Source organism: Astatotilapia calliptera, chromosome 6 (assembly GCF_964374335.1).
Source record: "Astatotilapia calliptera chromosome 6, fAstCal68.1, whole genome shotgun sequence".
NCBI lineage: Eukaryota > Metazoa > Chordata > Actinopteri > Cichliformes > Cichlidae > Astatotilapia > Astatotilapia calliptera.
This window is the reverse complement of record NC_137427.1, coordinates 24,052,606-24,072,696: the sequence shown is the minus strand read 5'-3', so window position 1 is coordinate 24,072,696 and position 20,091 is coordinate 24,052,606. Positions and strand designations below refer to the sequence as shown.

At 41.2% G+C, this 20,091-nt stretch overlaps 1 protein-coding gene across 2 annotated transcripts in view; it reads left to right on the top strand.

Annotated features, from left to right (window-relative positions):
* The window catches only part of cxxc4 (CXXC finger 4), a 29,610-nt gene extending 11,686 nt beyond the window's left edge, over positions 1-17,924 (top strand). For both annotated transcript variants that reach the window (XM_026171203.2, XM_026171204.2), the window contains exon 3: positions 16,692-17,924. In XM_026171203.2, the coding sequence (XP_026026988.1) occupies positions 16,692-16,736 (45 nt within the window). In that variant the 3' untranslated portion in view covers positions 16,737-17,924. The remainder of the gene's footprint in view (positions 1-16,691) is intronic.
* The last annotated feature ends 2,167 nt before the right edge of the window (positions 17,925-20,091 follow it).

The following is a 20,091-nucleotide window of genomic DNA, read 5'->3' as shown; positions in this document are numbered from 1 at the left end:
TGTTTGGGTTTCATAGAACATGTCAGTGAATCAGCTCTGTTCACATCCTAAACCTTTAACCATTTCATCTCTTCCCTGTGATCCGTTCATCATCCCTCTGAATACGCTGCACTGTCATTCCAAATACAACGTTCCTTCATTTCCTCAGGATAGAGTAGACAATTTAAATACTAAAGCTATTGACCACGTTACCCTGGTACAAAAACTAAAGACAAGCGACCGTGTAGGAAAAATGACTCCTCAATGGCCTGATCCATGCAAAATAAACTGCCATCTTTAAACCAGTAAATGGCTTGGTTCTATCATCTGTCCAGCATGGCTAACACATGGTAGATCAAACATTTTGACTTTCCTGGCATCAAAGGCATAAGACACTAAGAGGCAGCCTTTATTAATTACCACCGTGGCTTTGGTTGCCATCCTGATATCAAGGGGTTTTTGTTTGTAGGCCAGTGAATGAAGATCCTGCAAAGAATTATTTCATCTGGAGTACAGATGCTTTCTGTGTAAACAGACAAGAAGGAAAGTGATATGAATTCACTTAAATGTCGTCTAAGGAGCCTGGAAACAAAAGCATCCGGACTTCTTTTAGTTGCTTGAGGACGTTTCATCCGAGAAGCTTCTTCAGTTCTAGGGTCAAATGGTGGAGAGTCCCAGCTTTAAGCCTGTGGGAGTGTCCCCCCAAGAGGGACAATGGACCCCCTAATGATCCTCTACACGAGCCAAGGTGTGAAAATGAGTGTAGGTAACAATCAGCCAAGGTTTCGGGTGAGCTCACTGTGAAACCTAACCCCAACCTATCATGTCCTGAGGTCAGATGGCCCAGGATGTGAGTGGGCATTAAGGCGTCTTTATATGTCAAACAAATCATATAAGAAATTTCTTAAAGGATCTCTTCTACAATGCCCATCTCATTTGGCCTATACTTCCAGAAATGGAAGCACTACTACTACGGATGTGACCAGAACTGAAACTGCATGGTATTTACCTTTTAGTACCAAAATTCTAATGCAGCAAAAGCACACGAAACACAACAGAAGTGTTTCTGAGGAGACACTAATATGACAGAAACACGATTCATACGATATTGTATATAAAAATTTGGTATTAGCCGTTTATTGTTAGCTTGAAACTTCGTAGATGGTCCATCGCCTTACTGTATCCACATAAAATACTTCCCTTGTCTTGTGTGAGTTATATATTTATTTAATTTGTTTTTATGTGAGATTTTGTGGCATTTAAAAAAAAAAACGTTTTGTTTTATTTATCTTCTGCTGTGCTTTGTGTGTGTTTAAAGCATTTTTTCTAGTTGCTAGTGTTTTATTAAGTTGCAGTGCATTTGCCACCGTACAGCTAAATTAGCTATGTTCCATAGGCTAAAATATTTCCAATGGCTAACATTATTTAAATGCTAACGCTAACATGGAAGTGCCTTGAACCCGCATTTCTATATGAAGGCCACCAGATGGAAATAGTTGTGGTTGCAAACCAGATTTCTGGTGCTTTCCCGAGTTTTTGGGCTCAGTTACTCGTTTTGGTGTAAACGTTCACCTCAAAGGCTTCCAGTGGTGACACACAAAAACACTGAGTGGCAGTAAATACGTCCAACTTTTACACTTTCTGTGATTATTCAAATTGGGTATCAAGAATGTCGTAACTCTAACGAGTTACTAAATTTCTGGTATCATAACATATCCAGCTACTGCTACCTTTTCATGCTCTGCGGCGCCTTTTATTTATAACAGTGTTATTTAATTAACACTGTTAGATTAAAAAAATTTATACGTCAAAAAAATTTATGACGTATAAATTTTTTATGTAAACATTTATGACGTATACAAAACTTAAACCGCATCCAAAAATATGAAGTATTTGAGTTTAATTGTAAGTGGGGGGTTTTGAGACACATTCACATTTTGGTTTGCTGAGTTTGTCTTTTATGATTTCTCTACCGAAAACACAAACCTGAGAATGTCCAGGTTATACAAGTATAGCTGTATGGCTTAAAGCATAAGGATCCAGGATGTTAAAAAAAAAAAGCAATGCAGCTGGACAGATGCACTAAAGTGTTTATGCGTATAAGTTAAAAGGCATCAAATGACAGATGGCCTTGTGCCATTCATCCGAGAAAAACTGACGTGAAAGTGAATTTGTGAGTGACAACTTGTGATGGGAGAAATCGGTCAATGTGGTTTAAGCATCTCAGTTTCTGCAAGTCAAATCCGCGCATGCTGCCACCTCCTCTATTGTGGCTCTGCTCTCAGATTATGAATATTTCATGCCGAGCATCTGACACCGTGCCCAGAAAGATATTTCAAGTTTTTTTCCTTGTCAGAAACCCTGGGGTTAGAGAGTGTCACAGAGGTGTGAAGTCAGTTTCTAGTCCCCAGGCAAAGGATAGGATTTATGATGCACTTGCTGATGACATCAGGTGGATATTTTTTTTTACCGCTGAGCCCCTTTGTCCTCCATGACTGATAAACCATTGAGCTGTTGACGGTTTTGTGTCACTCCTTAAAAGATCTGTCTGTGGCGTGGTGTTGAGTAGAGAAATGAGTGCAAGCTGCATTTTGACAAACTGTGACCAGTTGCACCGTCTGATCAGCACGGAGCTGGGATGACTAAGCCGGTGGGAGTGTGCTTGGATTAGCCCTGACTTATTACCTGCCCACTAATGATATCTGCCTTGTTTTTATCTTTGTCAACTTTCACAAATCCAGTTTTAACTAAAGCTTCCTTATATAATTCCTCATTTTAGTTTGCTTCAGGTGGAATATTAGTCATTGGACTCTTAACTAGATGACTTTAATCCTCAGAAGGGAGGTTTTCTCCACATGCAGAGACCATCAAACTTTTATTGTATGTGTGTCTCAGCTAAATTCAATTAAACCAAATTAAGTCTTCTTATACATGCAGCCTCGCTGTTTTTTTTTCAGCAGTATATATAAATGCAGCAGTGCAGCGGTTTCCAACCTTTGTGGCGTGTGACTTCTTAAGTTGGAATTATGCGCGCCCACGCAGAGAATCCTGTGATGGGTATGGCTCAACTCCCAAATCTCAAGCATGCATTGTGCAAACCTGTGCATTAAGGATTGGATTGGTTCTTTCAGCTGTAATGAGGAGGAAGGTTTTAAACAAATGTAAATGTCCTGCATACAGTTATGTAGAGGGAACAACCACAGAAATGCAACCCCTTTGTCTGTGGTTGGTTGAACGCGCCAAACCGAAGCTTGTTTTCTGCTTTCTAGCTTTTTCACAAGCAATAACGTGACTGAATGGAGAAGAAGTACATCGCTGGGTTTGCTTCTTACCACTGTTCCCTGGTTTTTTTGTAATAGCAGGCCTTCATGCGTGCTATGATCACCATTTGAAATTATCTTACCTTGTCTTGTTTTTTTTCCTCATTCACTTTTGTTTGGAGGAAGCACGAATCAAAGCCGTTCCAAAGCTCTGCTGTCACAGTTCTTTAATCTGAAAAAATTTCAAACTAATACACACATTTTTGTGGCTGTTGTTGTTGTTGTCGTCTGGATATTTCTAATGCAGATCAGTTCGCACTAATGTCAACCTGAAATTTTCCACAGACAAAGCAAAAGGAACTTTCTTTACTATTCACTTCAAATCCTTTGATCACCTCTTGTTGGTTTTTGGACACATTTTAAAATAACAGTAACTTTTCATGTGTTGACTTTTTTGACGCTGTACTAGTTACGTTCGCTCGGTGCCAACATCTTGCTTAAAAATGTGTAAAAAGAAAAAGCAAAAAAAGGCATGAGCAGCACATTACAAGTATAAGCAGTACATTTTACTTACGACAACTGATTATTAAAAAAAAAATCTGATTTACTGAAGTGAAATGTATTTTTACTTGCTGAATTTGATGAACAGATTGATTTGACTCCCAGTTACCTGAGCAAAATTAAAGATTCATCTTCAGCTGTCTGTATTTTCTAATCCTAACCTAAATATTATGTTGATTTGCTGTAAATATGCAGAGCTCTGCGTATGGACCTTCTAAGTTTAAGGGCTCCCACACAGATGCTGTGAAATCTGCTCAAAACAAGAAGGCCTGCTCCTACTTTGCATTTCAATTTAACATTTCAGAGAACTGGCAGCATGTTGCCTCGCTTAGCCCTCGCTTCGTTACACCCACATGGCTTCTCGTCGTGCTAGCTGACGTCTTTCGCTGTTCAAAGGGCTGCAACTTGGCTGAGAAATTGGGGATTTCCATACCAGATCCCTCAGGTATCTGCACACTCAAAACGCGTGTCCTGTTCATCTTCTCCTCCTCCCCCGCTCCCATCCTTCAGCGCCTGCCCTTCTCGCTTCTCACACTGCCCTGATTTCCTGTCTTGGAGCTCAATTGACCTCTCCGCTGCATCTCTTTGTTTTGTTTTCCTGAAATCTCAGCAGCACCTGAAAGCCTGTTCACTGTCTCATATATAGGGGTATGCTCACAGACAGGAGTTAGCTTTGTTGGAGCCCTGTATGAAATTGGCTTACTTGGGCGAGGGTGCTAAGGTAAAGCTAATTGAAATGGAAGCTAGCATACATAGCTGCGGGAAGTTGATCCTGGCTACGGATGCAGCCTCTGACCTTAAGGTGAGCCCTCGTTTTTTGCGCGGAGTTTTTCTCAGAGGGCTGGCTTAGCCTCCGTCTGTGTGGGCATGGATTTTCAATGCACGATGAAGGGAAGAGGCACAGCATCTGAGAAATATTTCAGCAGCATAAAGTTGCTCCCGTTTTGCCCTAGATATCTCTCACACAGCATGAGTCCATTGTGTGTGATGTATTCTGTGATGTAGCGTGAGACGTTTTAGCAATGGAACAGGTGCTACTGGACAACGTCAGAATACCAAACCTAAATTTTTGGCTTGAAGGCTGAGTTTTTGCCCGTCTTCCTTATTCTGCATATTCTACGATGCTGACGTCTGAATGAAGAAAATACTGAACTAGCACAAGCTAGCACTTATTGAAGAATTGAAATGAAAAAGTATGGATATATCTAACCATCATTTAAAGTAACAGATCTGATCAGAGAAACTTTATTAATCCCAGAGGGAAATTAAGTTGTCATAGCCACATATACACAACAGACAACAAAGCAACTGTATAAAACGAAGAGATAAATGCATAAACATAAAAAGACACAAGTATTAACACCAGTGTTTCTGAAATATTAACAGGTATAAGGTGCTGGTAGGTGTGCAAATATATGTCGTACAGTGTGGTGTGTTTAGTCCGGTTCAGTACGTGTCGGCCTGATCTAATCAGATTAAGTAAAGAGTCTGAGTCTGTGTTGTTCCTTCAGAGATCGAGGTTGAAAGAATCTGGTGCTGAAACTGCTCTGTCTCCATCCATCTATATTCTTCACTCCTTACCATGCTGTTTTATCCTATCCTTCTTGATATGCCTGTAGGGATGGGGCCCATCCCAGCTGAAATTAGGTAAGATGTGTGTTACACACTGGGCAGGTCACCAGCAGAGCTACCACAAAGACAACTATTCTCTCATCACATCTACACCAATTTAGAATCACCAGTTAATGTGGCCTGCCTGTCTTTGGACTGTAAGAAGATTCAAACCAGCATAAACGATAAACATTGCCTCTTGGTTTGAAAAGTGAGACCAAAGCAGAGGTTCCTTAAATCTGCATTCATTTTAAAGGCCATCAGATGGCGATAGCTGTGGTTGCAAAGGCTTCCAGTTTATACAAGTTTGTTGGAAAAAAAATTTTCTGACATGACCTCTGTAAATGCTTTCCTGTTATGGGCTCACCTATTTCAGGTCAAACTATATAAAACATTAGGTTTATTTGGTAAATTTTGGTTATAAGTCTCAGAAAGATCATGATTAATTGATTGAGTGATAATACTATATTCATCAGGAGGGAAATTGGGTTAATGCTGCCCAATTTCCCTCGGGAAAGTGTTAGGGTTAGACATATCTAGCATATGTTCACTGTCTACGAACTTGCGATTGACAAGTCAGTACACAAAAAGCCAAGATGGTGATGGTGAAAATACTTTTCTCAAGGCTTCAAACCAGAACTTCACAAAAAAGTGTGTGACATCACGACATCTACATCCATCTTTTTTACTATCAAATCCAAACTCTTCTTTATGTGAAGAACATTGCTAACTACTGGGCCACTGTGCATTTACACAAAACTGATTCACCAATTTTTTCACCAAATTTATCATCAAGTATGAAATCTTGATATCGTGCAGAAATGGGATCAGGATATGTGTTTGAGCATCAAGCCATCAAATAAAGTTCTTGAGAGTGATGTAAATTTTTCACTGTTCTTCAAAGCTCACGCCCAACACCACCAAGCACGCTGCTCTCAAATGATTATGCCTGGTTGGGGCATGCTAGCTTTACATGGTTACATCAGCACTGGGCCCCATTTTGATTCATTGCTTTGTTGATGCCATGCAACACTTTCATGACTGTATCAGCATCTAATTTCAACACACTTTTCATGTTTTAATGGTCTGAACTCTTTTTATTGTTTAATAGTCGTCATCAAATAACTTCTAAGTGCATTACTACCAGAAATATCTTAATTCCTCGTAGCATGGATTCAACAAGAAATAATTGCATCGCAGTTGCTGCAGATTTGTTGGCTGTACATCCATGATCCAAATCTGCTGTTCCACCAAATCACAAAGGTGCTCTGTTGGATTGAGATCCAACAGAGGTGACTGTGGAGGTCATTTGAGTAAAGTGAACCTATTGTCATGTTCAAGAAACTAGTTTGTGATCATTTGAGCTTCTTGACACAGCGCGTTGAAAACAGCCATTAGAAGATGGGTACACTCTGGTCTTAAGGGGTGCAGATTCAGACCCTATCATCCATATTTTTGCACAGGAGTGACCCCAGGTGTGCTCTTTTTTTAAGTTTTGATGGGTTGTGCGTTCATAAATGCTCTTCTGCATACCTCAGCTGTAACAAATAGCTATTTGAGTTACCAGTGGCTTCAGCTTGAAGCAGTCTGGCCATTCACCTGTGTGTTCTGGCATCAACAAGGTATTTTCAGTCTGAGAACTGCCGTTCACTGGATATTTTCTCTTGATTGGCCCATTTTCTGTAACCCTTTGAAATGTTTGTATGGAAAAATCCCTGAAGATCAGCAGATTCTGAAATATTCACACCAGCCCATCTGGCCCAAACAGCCATACCACATTTCTTCATCTTGTTGCTCAGTTTGACCTTCAGAAAGTCATCTTGACCATGTCAACATGGCTAAATGCACTGAGTTGCTGCCATGTGATTGGCTAACTATATATTTGTGTTAATGAGCAGCTGAACAGGTGTACCTAATGAAGTGGTCATTGAGCGTGAACACTAACAGATAGCTATATACTGCTCAAAATAATGAAAAAAACTTAAATCAAACATTGGATTGTGACAAATATTGAAAATATTTGTCGATATATGAGGACAAAATGACGGAAAAGCAGTCACTGGAAACAAGAATCGTCAAACAGTTCAGTTTTTTTAAATAGCACAACCACTATTTGAATATTTAAAAATGCCACCAATCCGCAGTTTTTGACACTGAAGTTTTCGTACTGCGTCTCGTGTGATTTTAGAGATACGTCTACTCACAAGGTGTAGCATGAGAAGCTCGTGAGCAGAGCAGCAGAAGCACATCCAGCCACTCTCTTAAGGCTAGGGAGAGATTGACGTTTTGGTAAATATTGAAATTCAACACTTCCCATCTGTTGTTTTGCCATTGATTGGCAGGAGGACATTTTAAAGGGAAAAACAGGTGAAATGAGTTGAACATTTGCGATTGTATTTTTAAAACACAATAAATACTGTATATGAACATTTACAAACATATACGGTAAATTTAAACATGTCCTTGTTATACTAATTTTTAAAAAAAGTAGAACTATTAGCAAAAAAGACATAAATTGTCATTTACAGCTGGCTTATCCTTTAAAAGTCAAGGTAGTTATTTGATTTTCATACACTATCAAATAGTGTATCAAAACCTTAGATCCTCTATGTTTATATAAGCTATGGATACTAGTACATCCAAAGATATTTATTAATTATTGAAGGCATGTGATTCCATTAAACTTAAGGCTGAACACCCACTTAAAGAAAACTCAAGTTGTATCTCTCTTACCATATTTCACAGCTGTTTCTAACTGCCCGTTTCAAAAGAAGGCACGGAAAAAAAATGTAAATTCTCCACTGTGCACTTCACATTGCTTCCTTCATTCTCACATATCTTGTGAGAATGAAGGAAGTGCTTGAGTTCTGTTTCTGTATCCAAAGTTGACTAACATCTCAAGATTTAAAGGGCGAAATCAGAGTTTCTTTGCTTCACTACCATCTCTGGTTTGCATCGTTTGAAGCATCCTGCGCTTCCAGTCGAGCCTCCGTCAGCGACGTCACTGGCTCAGCAGGTGTTTTGCCGTTGGCAGCTGATTGAAAACATCTGCCGTGACATCGCTGACTGGGGAGCTTTCAGAGGAGAGCCGCAGTCTCAAGTTCCGCAAACTCTCCTTCGATTTACCTGTTTGACTGTGGGCGTTTTTCATTTTCATCAACATACACTGACTTCCTCGTAAAGAGACACATCGCTGTGCCGCCTCGGGAGCGGTGGGCCTGTTCCATTTCGCTGTCCACTCAATGGCTCCTTCGCAGTTTGATAAAAGAAAGGCGTTTTTCTGTTGTTTATTTCCTGAAGCCACTGAGGCCTGGCCCGTCTCTCAGAAAATCCACTCCTATGGAGGGCTCGTAAAATATACATCCTACAGGAATACTGCACTGTAATTACATTCGCCCATTAGCATACGGAGGTTTGGAGTCACACTGCACTCAGCCTCCAGCAGCACTTTGCCATATGGTCCGTCTGTGCTTCCCGGGCCATATTTGGCAAGACTCGCGCAGAAGGTCAAATATCAAGTCAGAGGACTGTGCCAGAATTGCATCTATGCTAATTGCTCTCTCTCTTTCCCTGCTTCCTCATCCATCTCATGCTCCTCTGCGCCGCTCCTTCTTTTTCATCCCTCTCTTCCTCTCCCACTGAAGTAAGTAATCTGCTTTAGGATGTTTCTGAGATGGAGATGGATTTGGTTTTCCTTCGCTGCCCCTCAGCCTAATCTCCCCCCTGTGACCACCCCGCCTCCTGCAGGCACAGCTCTTAAGCACACCATCATACATCCCCCTCCATCGCCCCCCTTTTGCCCCCAGTCCATACACGCCTAGTCAGCGAAAAACTCCCAAATTCCTCATTACTCACAAACATCCGCAATACACTTAGCCTGATTTGCTCGAATGGATGCCTAGTGCAAGGCTGGACCTTGACTTAAAAGATTGTAGCCGCATTTCTGTGTTGGAGTGCTATCACCATTCTGGTGTACTCTGGTTCTTGTCTGTGTGCCATGAGCATATTTGAGTAGGGTCAACTGAAAACATATGCTGTTTAGAGAGGGAAAAAGGTTATACCATTCTACTTCATTTGCTTCTATCTCTAATTTTGAGCCCTCCTTGTATAATCACATAAACTATAGCGCTGAAATCTCTGTGACCAGAAACATTTTTTGATAAACGTCTGCAGGTGGGGACAGCATACCACAGAATTCACAGTTAACCTTTTCTTCTGTTGGTGCATCAATATAAAGGTCCCCGCTCAAGGGTTAATTTGCACCTGTATGGTCCTATGATAGTCATATAACCAAACATATACGCAAAATTCATAAAACAATGACAGCTGAAATGACAGCTTAACATCCTGAACAAAAATAAGGGTATTTCCTAGCCTGCATTAAAATATTATGTTTTGATGTAACTTATTGAACAACATCTGCAAAACCCAGATTTATGCGTGATGTATTCACATTATTCATGTTATTTTATTATAGTCCCAACTTCTCTACTTATTGCCGCCGATGCTGAATATAAGAAAGTATTTGCAATATTTGAGGTCTAAGCTCTGTGTCTGCTCATGTTGCGGCGTGGCGATGCGGCACCGGGCGCAGCGGTGTGTGGATACCTAGATGAGTGGTCTGTCCGTAATAGCGGCCTTGGAGAGGTAGTTTTTATAAGCAGCACTGGGTGGCTAGAATATTGGCTACAAGCCCTAAGATGAGATTTCAGCCCCCACCTTCCTAACAGCGGTAACGTTGCAGGTGATGGATTGCTATACCTTCCAGGTCTGAGCTTGGCAACGCCCCAATATTTCTCCAGAATAAAGTGACAGGCAATATATAACACATCAGTTAAGGCTGACTGGATTCCTAAAACCCCACCAACATCACCACCACCACCCAGCCTGGAGATGGTTCTGAGTGTTTTGGATGGATCTCAAAGTCGTCCTTCCTCGACTCTGATGAAAGGACATTTCTTTTGCTTTTAGCCCACCTCACTACTGGGGTTAAAATAATCAAGGCAGACTGTTGTTTTATTTTGAAAGGTTTGTTTTTTCTGACTGTAGTTTGGAGGTGTTAGATGTATTAGGTGCGAGGTGTTTGTAGGCATGAGAAAGACGAGTGTTTGCAATTATACATCTGAATGGATCTGAAAAGTCAGTGTGAAGGAAAAATAAAGCAGAATTAAGAAAAGTTTGTATATTTGTGTATGTTTTGTTTGCAGCCTGTTAGAGCTCCATGCAAAGGATTGTGGTCATGAAGTACGGCCTGGTTCCCGGCCCGTATCTTAATAAATAATGGGTATTGTCAGGGTAACATATGGGCGTGTGCTGATGTGTTATAATGAGCATTTGGAAACACATCAGCACACTCCCACAACCTGCCCGATGCCTCTACCTGAAATTCCCTCTTCCGCTCTGTCTTTCTGTCTCCCACATATCTCCATCTCACTTCCCCCTTTCTATTCATTCTACCTCTTCTCTGATTTTTCTCTCCCTGCCTTTTTTAAAATCTTTCTTGTTCTCTGCTCTGTCATCTGTAGAGTACAAGCAGATTCTTGAGATTTCCTAGAAAGAAAAAGTGAGGGCGGGAAGGCGAGTTTATAGTTGGAGAAAAAAAAAATCCACCCGTAATTGCGGTGAATTAAAACTTTTATGATGTTGCGCGCGCTTGTGTGTGTGTGTGAGCCTTGAATGTGTGTTGGTGGGAGTGAGAGGAGTGAAGCGGTCGTGGTGGTGGCGGGGCAGGGGGGGCCTCTGTGACAAGGCTGGCTGGGAGCAGAGAGCTGAGGGTTAGTGCCAGACATGTCTCAAGAGAAACCGGGGCACATTTGCAATCACCCCGAGTTCAAAAGGGTAATTTATTCACAGTCTGTGGTTAAAGTAGGGCTGCTCAGAATGCCAGTGGAATAGTGCTCGGAAGCAGAGCAGTAAAGACACATTATTTTAATTTTTCTCTCTCCTCTTCTCCTCTTTCTTTCTTTCTCTCTTTCTTTCTTTCTTTCTTTCTTTCTTTCTTTCTTTCTTTCTTTCTTTCTTTCTTTCTTTCTTTCTTTCTCTCACTATCTCTCTCCCCTCCTCTTGCTCCCCCCCCCCCCCCCCCATTGCCCTCTTCATCTCCTGTTGTTGTTTCTGCGAGCCCTGTGTGGCGTCTTTTAACACACGCCGGCGAGCATATTTCACTTTTACACTCATCCGCATTGACGTCTGGGCGCTGATTGAATTTTGAGGCGCTGTGGCGTCTGCCATTATCATCCTCATCGTCTTGAGTGGTTTATCTCTGCCCCCAGCTCAGTGTGACGCCAAGGCTGCAGGGGAGAGGAGGAGCAGCGCAGGGGTGGGCTTGGGGGTGGGGGGAGTATTTGTGCGTTTCCAGTATTTGTGTGGAAAAGATAGGGATCCTGGATTTTTAAGATTCCGGATGGAGGTTTTTGTCACCTTTGCACGCATGTGGCTCTGCAGAGGTCGGAGTTCGGCTTGGTTTGGTCCAACTGGTTTGATTTCCACCACCTTGTTTTAATCAGCTGACGATGTGGCTTCAACGTTTACTGCGCCTGCCAGGTCCAGTTAAGATCACATGCTGCCCTGAGACCTTACACTGCCTCACCAGAATCAGCAGAGAATTATTCCACTACATGTCAGTTTTACTGTGTTGTTATCACCCAAAGCCACCAGCAGACAGTCAGAATACCCTGCCTACTGTGCTGGTGTGGTGGGGTTAATTTGAGGTCTGGAGAAATGTCTTCCTCCTCCTTCAGCCAGTTCAATACTCTGTTGTGTGCATTCATTGCCGGAGCGGGAAATTGTCTTTCCCTTCAGTCTGTCGTTGCAGCCAGGTTGTTATGTATGCTCTGCTGCAGAGGCAGCAGCGTTGATGCGAGCTGAGCTGCTGCCACAGCGTCTTGATTTGAGGTGAAACCTTGGCGTTGCTCCCTTGTCCCTGGTGTAGCACTATCAGCTCGTACCTTCTCCTCACCCTGTCTTTATCGCCCTCTCTTTCGCTTGTCTCCGTATTCTTGTGTCGTCCCCCCCAGCTCTTCCTGCCAGTCGACTTTGAAGGCACATGCAGGTGGGGGACCAGATGACACAGAGCTGTACTAATTGAGCCTTCTTTGTGCCTGGTCACAGCAGTGTGCCGAGGCACGGAGACCTGGGAGGGAATCCAAGCAGCACTCGAGAGCCCAACTGGATCGATAACGTGGGAACTTAACAAAACAGAGACATGCCGAGTGCCCAGATTAGGGTCATTATTGTCTCTGGTGAGCCGCACTTCCACCAGGGATTAATCAATGTGAGAATATGGATCAAGATAAACATTCTCACCTCTCGTCTTTTCTTCAGCTCCAAGAGCATCACAGTATAGGCAAAGAGAAAGAACAGGACATGAATGTCCTCCTGTGGATGCGCAGATGTGTTCACAACATCCACAGCATTGTAAAGTTTGTTCAGTCCTCTGAAAGAAATGTTGATATTGTCCAGTCGAGTCACAGAGATCTGTGTTTGTTGTTAAAGTCTGGTGATACGACAGCTGTTAGCAATTAGCCGACAGCCACATAAGCGGTCTGCTAAGTTGTCATTAAGCTAATGAAGCCATAACAATTATTTGTGTCTAAAAGGTGTTGTTTTTCTTAAAGTCCAGATTGAAGCTGAGAAAAGTCTACGAACTACTAGACAGAAACACTAGCAACGAACTTTACCAACTCTGATTATCAATGGAAACATAAGGCCTAAAGCACGGCACTACGGCGCTTTTGTTTTTATGTATGTTTGCTTTACCGAAGAGAATCTTAAAATATATACTTTTTTTTTTTTTTTACATTTTTATCTTTTTTATATAAAAATGGTACTAAGTGTTGAGTATTAACCGAGGGTTAATACTCGTGTAAGTTTTGGTAAGTGATTTGGCATTTATATAGCAGTGTGATATTCTTTTTGTCCACTCAGATGTTACACTGCAAGCCACAAAAATTAAGTTCTTTGCTTCCATCCTTTTGTCTCAAATGGAAATTTAAAGCAAAACATTGGCTGTAAGTGATGAATGTTCATATCAAGAAAACTAGGAAAAGTACTAATAACTGAGAAGTGTTTATGTCTTGTCTTTTTGGATTTTTTTTCAAGGGAATGGTTTAGAAAAGCAATCATTTATACTCTCAAATGTTGAACCTATGTTCACATTGCGCAGAATCCCAATATGAAGTAAATAAACACTAAATTGATTTTCTACTATATTTTCCAGGGGACTTTTATGCTCAGCATAACTTTGATTAAGCCTTTCATTGTTCTCTAAAAATACATTTTGAAACAAAAATCACATAAAAAACATGCATTTTTAGAAACAGCAAAACTGCTTTCAAAAAATGAAAAAGTGCAATTAATGGACTGCAGCGATACAACAATCAGCTCGTGGCAATTAGGTAAAAAAAACTAGATGTGTGAACACATCTTGACCCTTAAAAACATGATCGCATTTCATTTCCTCCACGTTTAAATTGGTGATGATGGTATCCTGCTGCTCTGGGTTCCACCATTACTCACTCAGAAGGATAATAGTAATTGCTTAATGTGGTGTGAAAAAATGGTAAATGGTTGCTACAGACGAGGAATGCATGCATCCAAATCAGGTGGGGTGATGAGCCAGTACCTGTACAGCTGACTCTGTTTAGGAGATCACAGGAAGAATATCCTAAAATGTAGGAAAAGCCACATCTACTGCATTACACCTGATGAGTGAATATTTGTGATCCACAGCTAGTGTGAATGAGAGCCCAGAGATGTGTTGCACTGGTGTTAATCCATTAGTTCTCACCCCAGCCAGTCAGGGCAGATGGCTATTCTCTATATGCCGGTCAGAGGTTTCTTACTATTAAGTTTGGTACCAATACTGCAATGTGTTTGCCCAAAGGAAATATATCTGTACCTTACTCTGTAAATTGTTTAAAAGGCCTTGTGCCAGACATGTCTCAAGAAAAACCAGAGCACATTTGCAATCACCTCGAGTTATTTGTCGCTATATAAATAAACGTTAATTTAATAACATAGGTGGCTCTGAAAAGCCTCATCAGATGATGGGTTTGCAGACTCATCTGTTTATGGCATGTTTATTCTTTTTTCATTATAAAGATTATTTATGTGGGTTTCTAAATAAAGTTTGTCTTTTAATTCTAAACTTGTCATAGCAGAAGACATTAAAGTCCTTATCGCAGTGTCAGTGTAGCCATCGTAAGCACTAGTTAAAAAGTTGGGCTTATGACCTTCTCATTGATGTCAGTCAAGTAATAGTTTTGGTTACTTGAAAGTGAAAAGGCTATAATTCGTGCTGGACACACATTGTACACATACATATAAAAAGGATGTCACAATACAGTACAGTAAATTAGCAGTGAGTACCAATGGAAGTACATGATTCACAATACCAAATTCATACCAAAACAAAATGATTATCTCCTGTACTTAAACATAAAATCCTTTATTATAAAGTCGTTTTAAATCACTGACATTGTGGTGGGAGACAGTTTATTTTTAAAATGTTATGATTACATTTTATTGACAGAACACTGGAAAAATGAGGGTGGTTGTCAAGTAGCATGCTACTTTTACTACAAGGTATCGATTCTGTACGTTAGCTTATGCATGTAAATCACTTTAGCTATTGCTAACATTTTAGCCTACAATGTATCGCTGATTTCACAACAGTGGTCTCAAACAACATGGAAATGTGTATTTCAGGATAATATAGGGACTATAACACTTCAGATATTATCAGGTTGAACCAAAACCAAACCAAACCAACTTGGAGATTAACTCTTTGTTCCACATGTAGTTTTTCTTGTGCGTTATGCAGCCCCCTTCAGTTCTGGAAGAACTGGTGCAAGTACTATCACATTTTCAGAATTTAGGTATGAAAAGAAACCACAAGTGTGGGCTCAGGTGACCTCCCTGCATATATGGGGACTAATATCTGATAATTAAGAAATCTATTGTTACACATAATGTTGCACAGTGCACTCTACACACATTTAAATGATGTAATTTCTTGTTTATTCTGATATGAAACAAATTGCCAATGTATTGCACTTGTTCTTCAGTCTGATACTAGTGCAACTGGAGTTTTCTTGAATGAAAAATCACTACAGACCAGCATATGCATGCAGTGTCTAATGACATTAAAAGTCAATGTAAACACACTGGCTTTGGTTTTAGTTTAATAAGTTAAGTGAAGTAAAAGCTGTTCAGCTTGTTACTCCACTTGTCACTGAGCAGCCTCTTTGGTGGAGAAAACAAGCTAATTTAGGCTGCTTAAATATCCATTTTGCAATGCACTGCATGACAAATAACAACAGCATTAATCCCGCCTACTGCATTGACTGCATAAATGTTACTCCTCCTGCAGCAATTATCAGGCAAATTCATTGTTTATCGAAAAAAGGGAAAAAAACAGTGTTTTGTATCATGATGCCAGACAATTAATAATTACAAATGGTTGGAATCCTTTTGGGTAATACAATTTAAATATAAACTATTATCAGCGCCCGTTGTACACTGTAGGTTTTACATGTGGTCAATAACCGGTATAAGCTTGAGAGCATGCGCCTGTCTGGTGCTAACATACTCATCAGCATGCCTTTAAGAAGCTGCCAATGACACTTGGTATTAAAATGTCAAATTGCTCTCCACTCAGACTAAAGTGATTTTAGTTGTGATTATGCACCATTTCCCCCGTCAACAGGGGGAAAAAAAATCAAAAAAAATGTGCTAATTGGTCATGGGGATTGGTTGGAGACTCCAGTATTTTATGTCTCTGACTTCCAAATGAGTTTCGGAAAGAAGAGGCTGTCACTCTGGCGTAGAGGTTTCGGGGAGAAGAAGGAGGGGCGGCTGCTGGCGCGGGCTCAAATTGAAACGATGCACTGTTCCCCCTCACTGCGGCTAGAGCTCACAGTAATTAAATGCCTCATTGTTGCTTCTTGGGAATTTGTATTGAATATTTCATACAGCGTAATGATTATTTGGGTGTGGGTGGGACGTGGATGTAATCACCTTGGCTGGCTCTTTGATGAAATACTTGATTTGGTGGTTGTGCTTTCTGGCCATTTTAAGTGCCCTTCTGGGATTTTTACTTTACTTAATGTCCATGCTGTTTCTAGCCAATTCTACCCAACTGCTCCTTACATTGCGGGTTATTGCCATCTGTGATTTTTGAACGTGAATTTTGTTTTGTTTTATTTTCAAGAGGTTGCCAGTGACATCACCATGAAACCTGTGAAATAAAATGTGTCCTTCACATTTTGTCTCCCACAGAGGACGCCGGTCAACAACGGCGAAGCTTTTCGGTGGTTCTTTTAGAAAGAAAGCCGTGGCCACCCCATCCACCAGTTAGGAGGGCAGGTGGGACTCTTGACTCTCTGCCAGGAGCACTTCATGGGTTCACAGAACCCATCACGCCCGAAACATTTGGAGAGGATGAAAGAAGAAAACGTGGACAGACAAAAAGATAAAAGATAACATAATGGTGTTGTTTTAACTCTGTAATTTCCTTTTCTGTGTAATTATTGTACCTTTTGACAGTATCATAATGTATATTTTTGGTGTCTATGAATGTGTTTTCAGTGTCGTGGCTGTAGGTTCACAGCCAATCCTGTGTAAAGGACTCAAACAGACAATCATACAGTCACCCTGAATCCATCAAACAGGAAGAGGCCACAAGGATCGAGGATATACAAACCCAACACACTTCACCGCGGAGCAATAATCTATTCTTGTGATTATTCTTCAACCTTTTATATATATTTTTTACTTCAATTATTATATCAAACTGAGTCCTATTCAGTTTTTTGTTCTTTTTTAATGTAATCTGCAATCCACATGCTCATGTTTAGACCATTGCTGGCAGTGTGATATGTTTGCGAACGATAGCAGCAGCGCTCCCGTGATGGGTTTGTTGATGTGCTTCCTGGTTTGAGTGGACATAGAGCAGAACGGCCCACATTGTCCTGTGTGGTGAGCTACACTTCTTTAAGCTCTAATTGGGCGTCATTTGATTGTGGCAGCGCCAGATGTTTGAGTCAGACTGCTGTCTGAGGGGTCATATTCTCAAAGAAAATCCTTTTTTTTCCCTTACAGAACTACATAGGTCATTGTGTCTTTTTCTTTTTCTCCTTTCAGTTTGGATCACTAAAGGTTGTAACTGTCAAAAAGGTAGAAAGTAATGCCAGTAAAGAGTTGTAGGTCATGTTGAAAACATTCAAATTTTGAATTAATTACAGACCACTACACATATTTGACATGCCAGATGTTGTTCTGGAGAGAAGAGATCGATGAAACTCCTCCTTCAGCGTAAACAGCAGTCCCTCCAGCAAAATAATGTTGAGACATTCCAAAAACACGATTATTCAATAAGTTACTCATTGTCTTAAACCCTATTGTTGCATGTGTAAATGTGTTTTGGTTTTAAAGATTACTAAGAATTTGTATATTGTTGTTGTGATGCTTTTATGTGTTAAAATAAAAAAAAAATGACTTCAGTAAAAGAAATGCTGGTAGAACCGTTTTTGTGCAGAAACCATGGACAGAGAGAAAAATAAATGCCCCGATATACAAACATATATAAAAAAGGGAAAAATCAGTAATCACTTTTGATCACCTGATAAGTATTACCTTTCTTGCCTGTTTTTAAAGCCTCAACAGAAATAACAACCTGGAGGAGATGGGAGACATATAACTGCATTGGTTGCCTCCCTGGTCACGTATTCCCTAGAATACTAAAATGTTGCATGAAGAAGAGTGGTTCCCAGAGGCAGCAGACTTTAAAGGACTAGTGAAATCCCATGTGGTTTGTCATGCTGGAATGCACTGGGGGGGCACAGGGGTGGAGGGATGCAGGGAAGTAGAAGAAGGGAGGATGGGGAGGTTGGAGGGGGGGAGGCGAAGCGAGACAGGCTCCTGAGATAACTTGAGCGACTGAATGATTGCCGGGTCTTTTGGTTTCTGGGGTAGGTAGGGCGCGGGAATAGGAATGCTGCGGAGGTGGGTGGGGGGCAGGCAGCGGGAGGCAAAGGGAGGACATAGGCGCATTTGGACGATAGCTGAGATGGGGGAAGAGGGGTGTCAGTGCAGAGGAGAACGAGCAGAAAAAGGAGGAAATCATCCGGGACTGACTTCTCCCCTGACTGAGCACGCTTGCCATCACCCAAATTGAGCTGCTGACTGTTTAGGGACGGCCTGGAAGATGGCTTGAAGTGCTCTGCAGCAGCAGTGTTGGTGGCAATGTGGCATCTAAGGCGCCCGTTCTCCCCCTCACCCGCCCTCACTGGTCATCAGAGGTTGATAATGTGCACTGGGAGTGCGCCGGCTCGCTCACTCCCTGGACGGTGAGATTAAATAACATCAGAGACACTTCTCTCTAATCCTTCTTTCCCTCCACCTCCTACTCTGCTCGGGAACTAGGATTTAAAGTCTTCAGGCCCAAGTGCTAATGTTCAGCTTTCTGCTTTGGCAGGGAGAGGCAGAGACAGAGACTGAGAAGGTAGCAGGAGGATGTTAGCAAGATAGCTGGGTGGTGGCGATATGTGACAAGCTATCCCATTCTCAGTCATGGGCCGCTTTGTCAGAGCCGCCGACGTCCAAGAGACAGAAGGTGTCCTTGGGTGTCAGTGCTCTGTCTCATGGCAGTGATGAGACTGGGCTGAGTCTTAACAGGTCACATATAGACTCCAGACAAAAACTCTTTGGTGTCACATTTAAACACAGTGGATAGCCTCAAATGTCATTTTTCAACATGTTAAAGGTACTCAGTGTAACACAAGCCAACTTAAACCATAACAAGTAGCTGTGCTGCCACTCTCACTGTCACCAAATGCATCAAAATGCAAAAGTAAAATCATCTTTAAAAAATCAGTGAGTGAAAACATACAAAACCCCAAAACTTGCAAATAGGACTGACAAACTTCTGACATCAAGCATCCACCACTCCTTCAGATTTTATTTCTCCAAAAAACAGGGCCATTAGTGTCTCTATCAAACCTTGCCTGTGATGCCAGCAGCTTATTAAAACATGATAGCATTTTTATAGCACATTAGCCTTCGGTCCCCAGTGTAGCACCACATTCTTAAGGAGTGTTAAGACTGGAAGAAACTAACAGCCGTAAACCATGGAAAGTCAGCCGACTGAAGTGAAGTACACGCCTGACGTCTCACGGAGGGGACTTCTTCCTCATCTGTTCTGGTTGACAACACTTTTAAACTGAAAAGAAAGTTCGATCGTGTATAGCAAGCAACAGCTTAATCAGATGTCTGTAGCTAACGAGCAAGTTGTTTCATGTCAGCTATATTCAATCTGTTTTAAAACAGTCACAATAAGAGGCACAGCACTCACATCCCCGAACTGGGATCCATTGTTTACAAAAGATAAACTACATGTAAAGTGTGTTAGTGAGCATTTAAAAGCTGTGCAAGCTAAATAGCTCCCACATGACTATTTTAATGGACAGATGTGAAGGTTGTCATCCTGTTAATACAGGAACAATGAAATCATTCATTGTGAAACATCACATTCTTCTTTTTCTGTGTGTTTTGCATCCACATTGTTGGAGAATTATTAATACAACAGTTAACCAGATCCTCTTTAAATAACACTTTCAGTTAATATTGTGCACCAAGATATACTGTAAAAAAGAAAAAAAGAACGATAAAAATCTGTAAA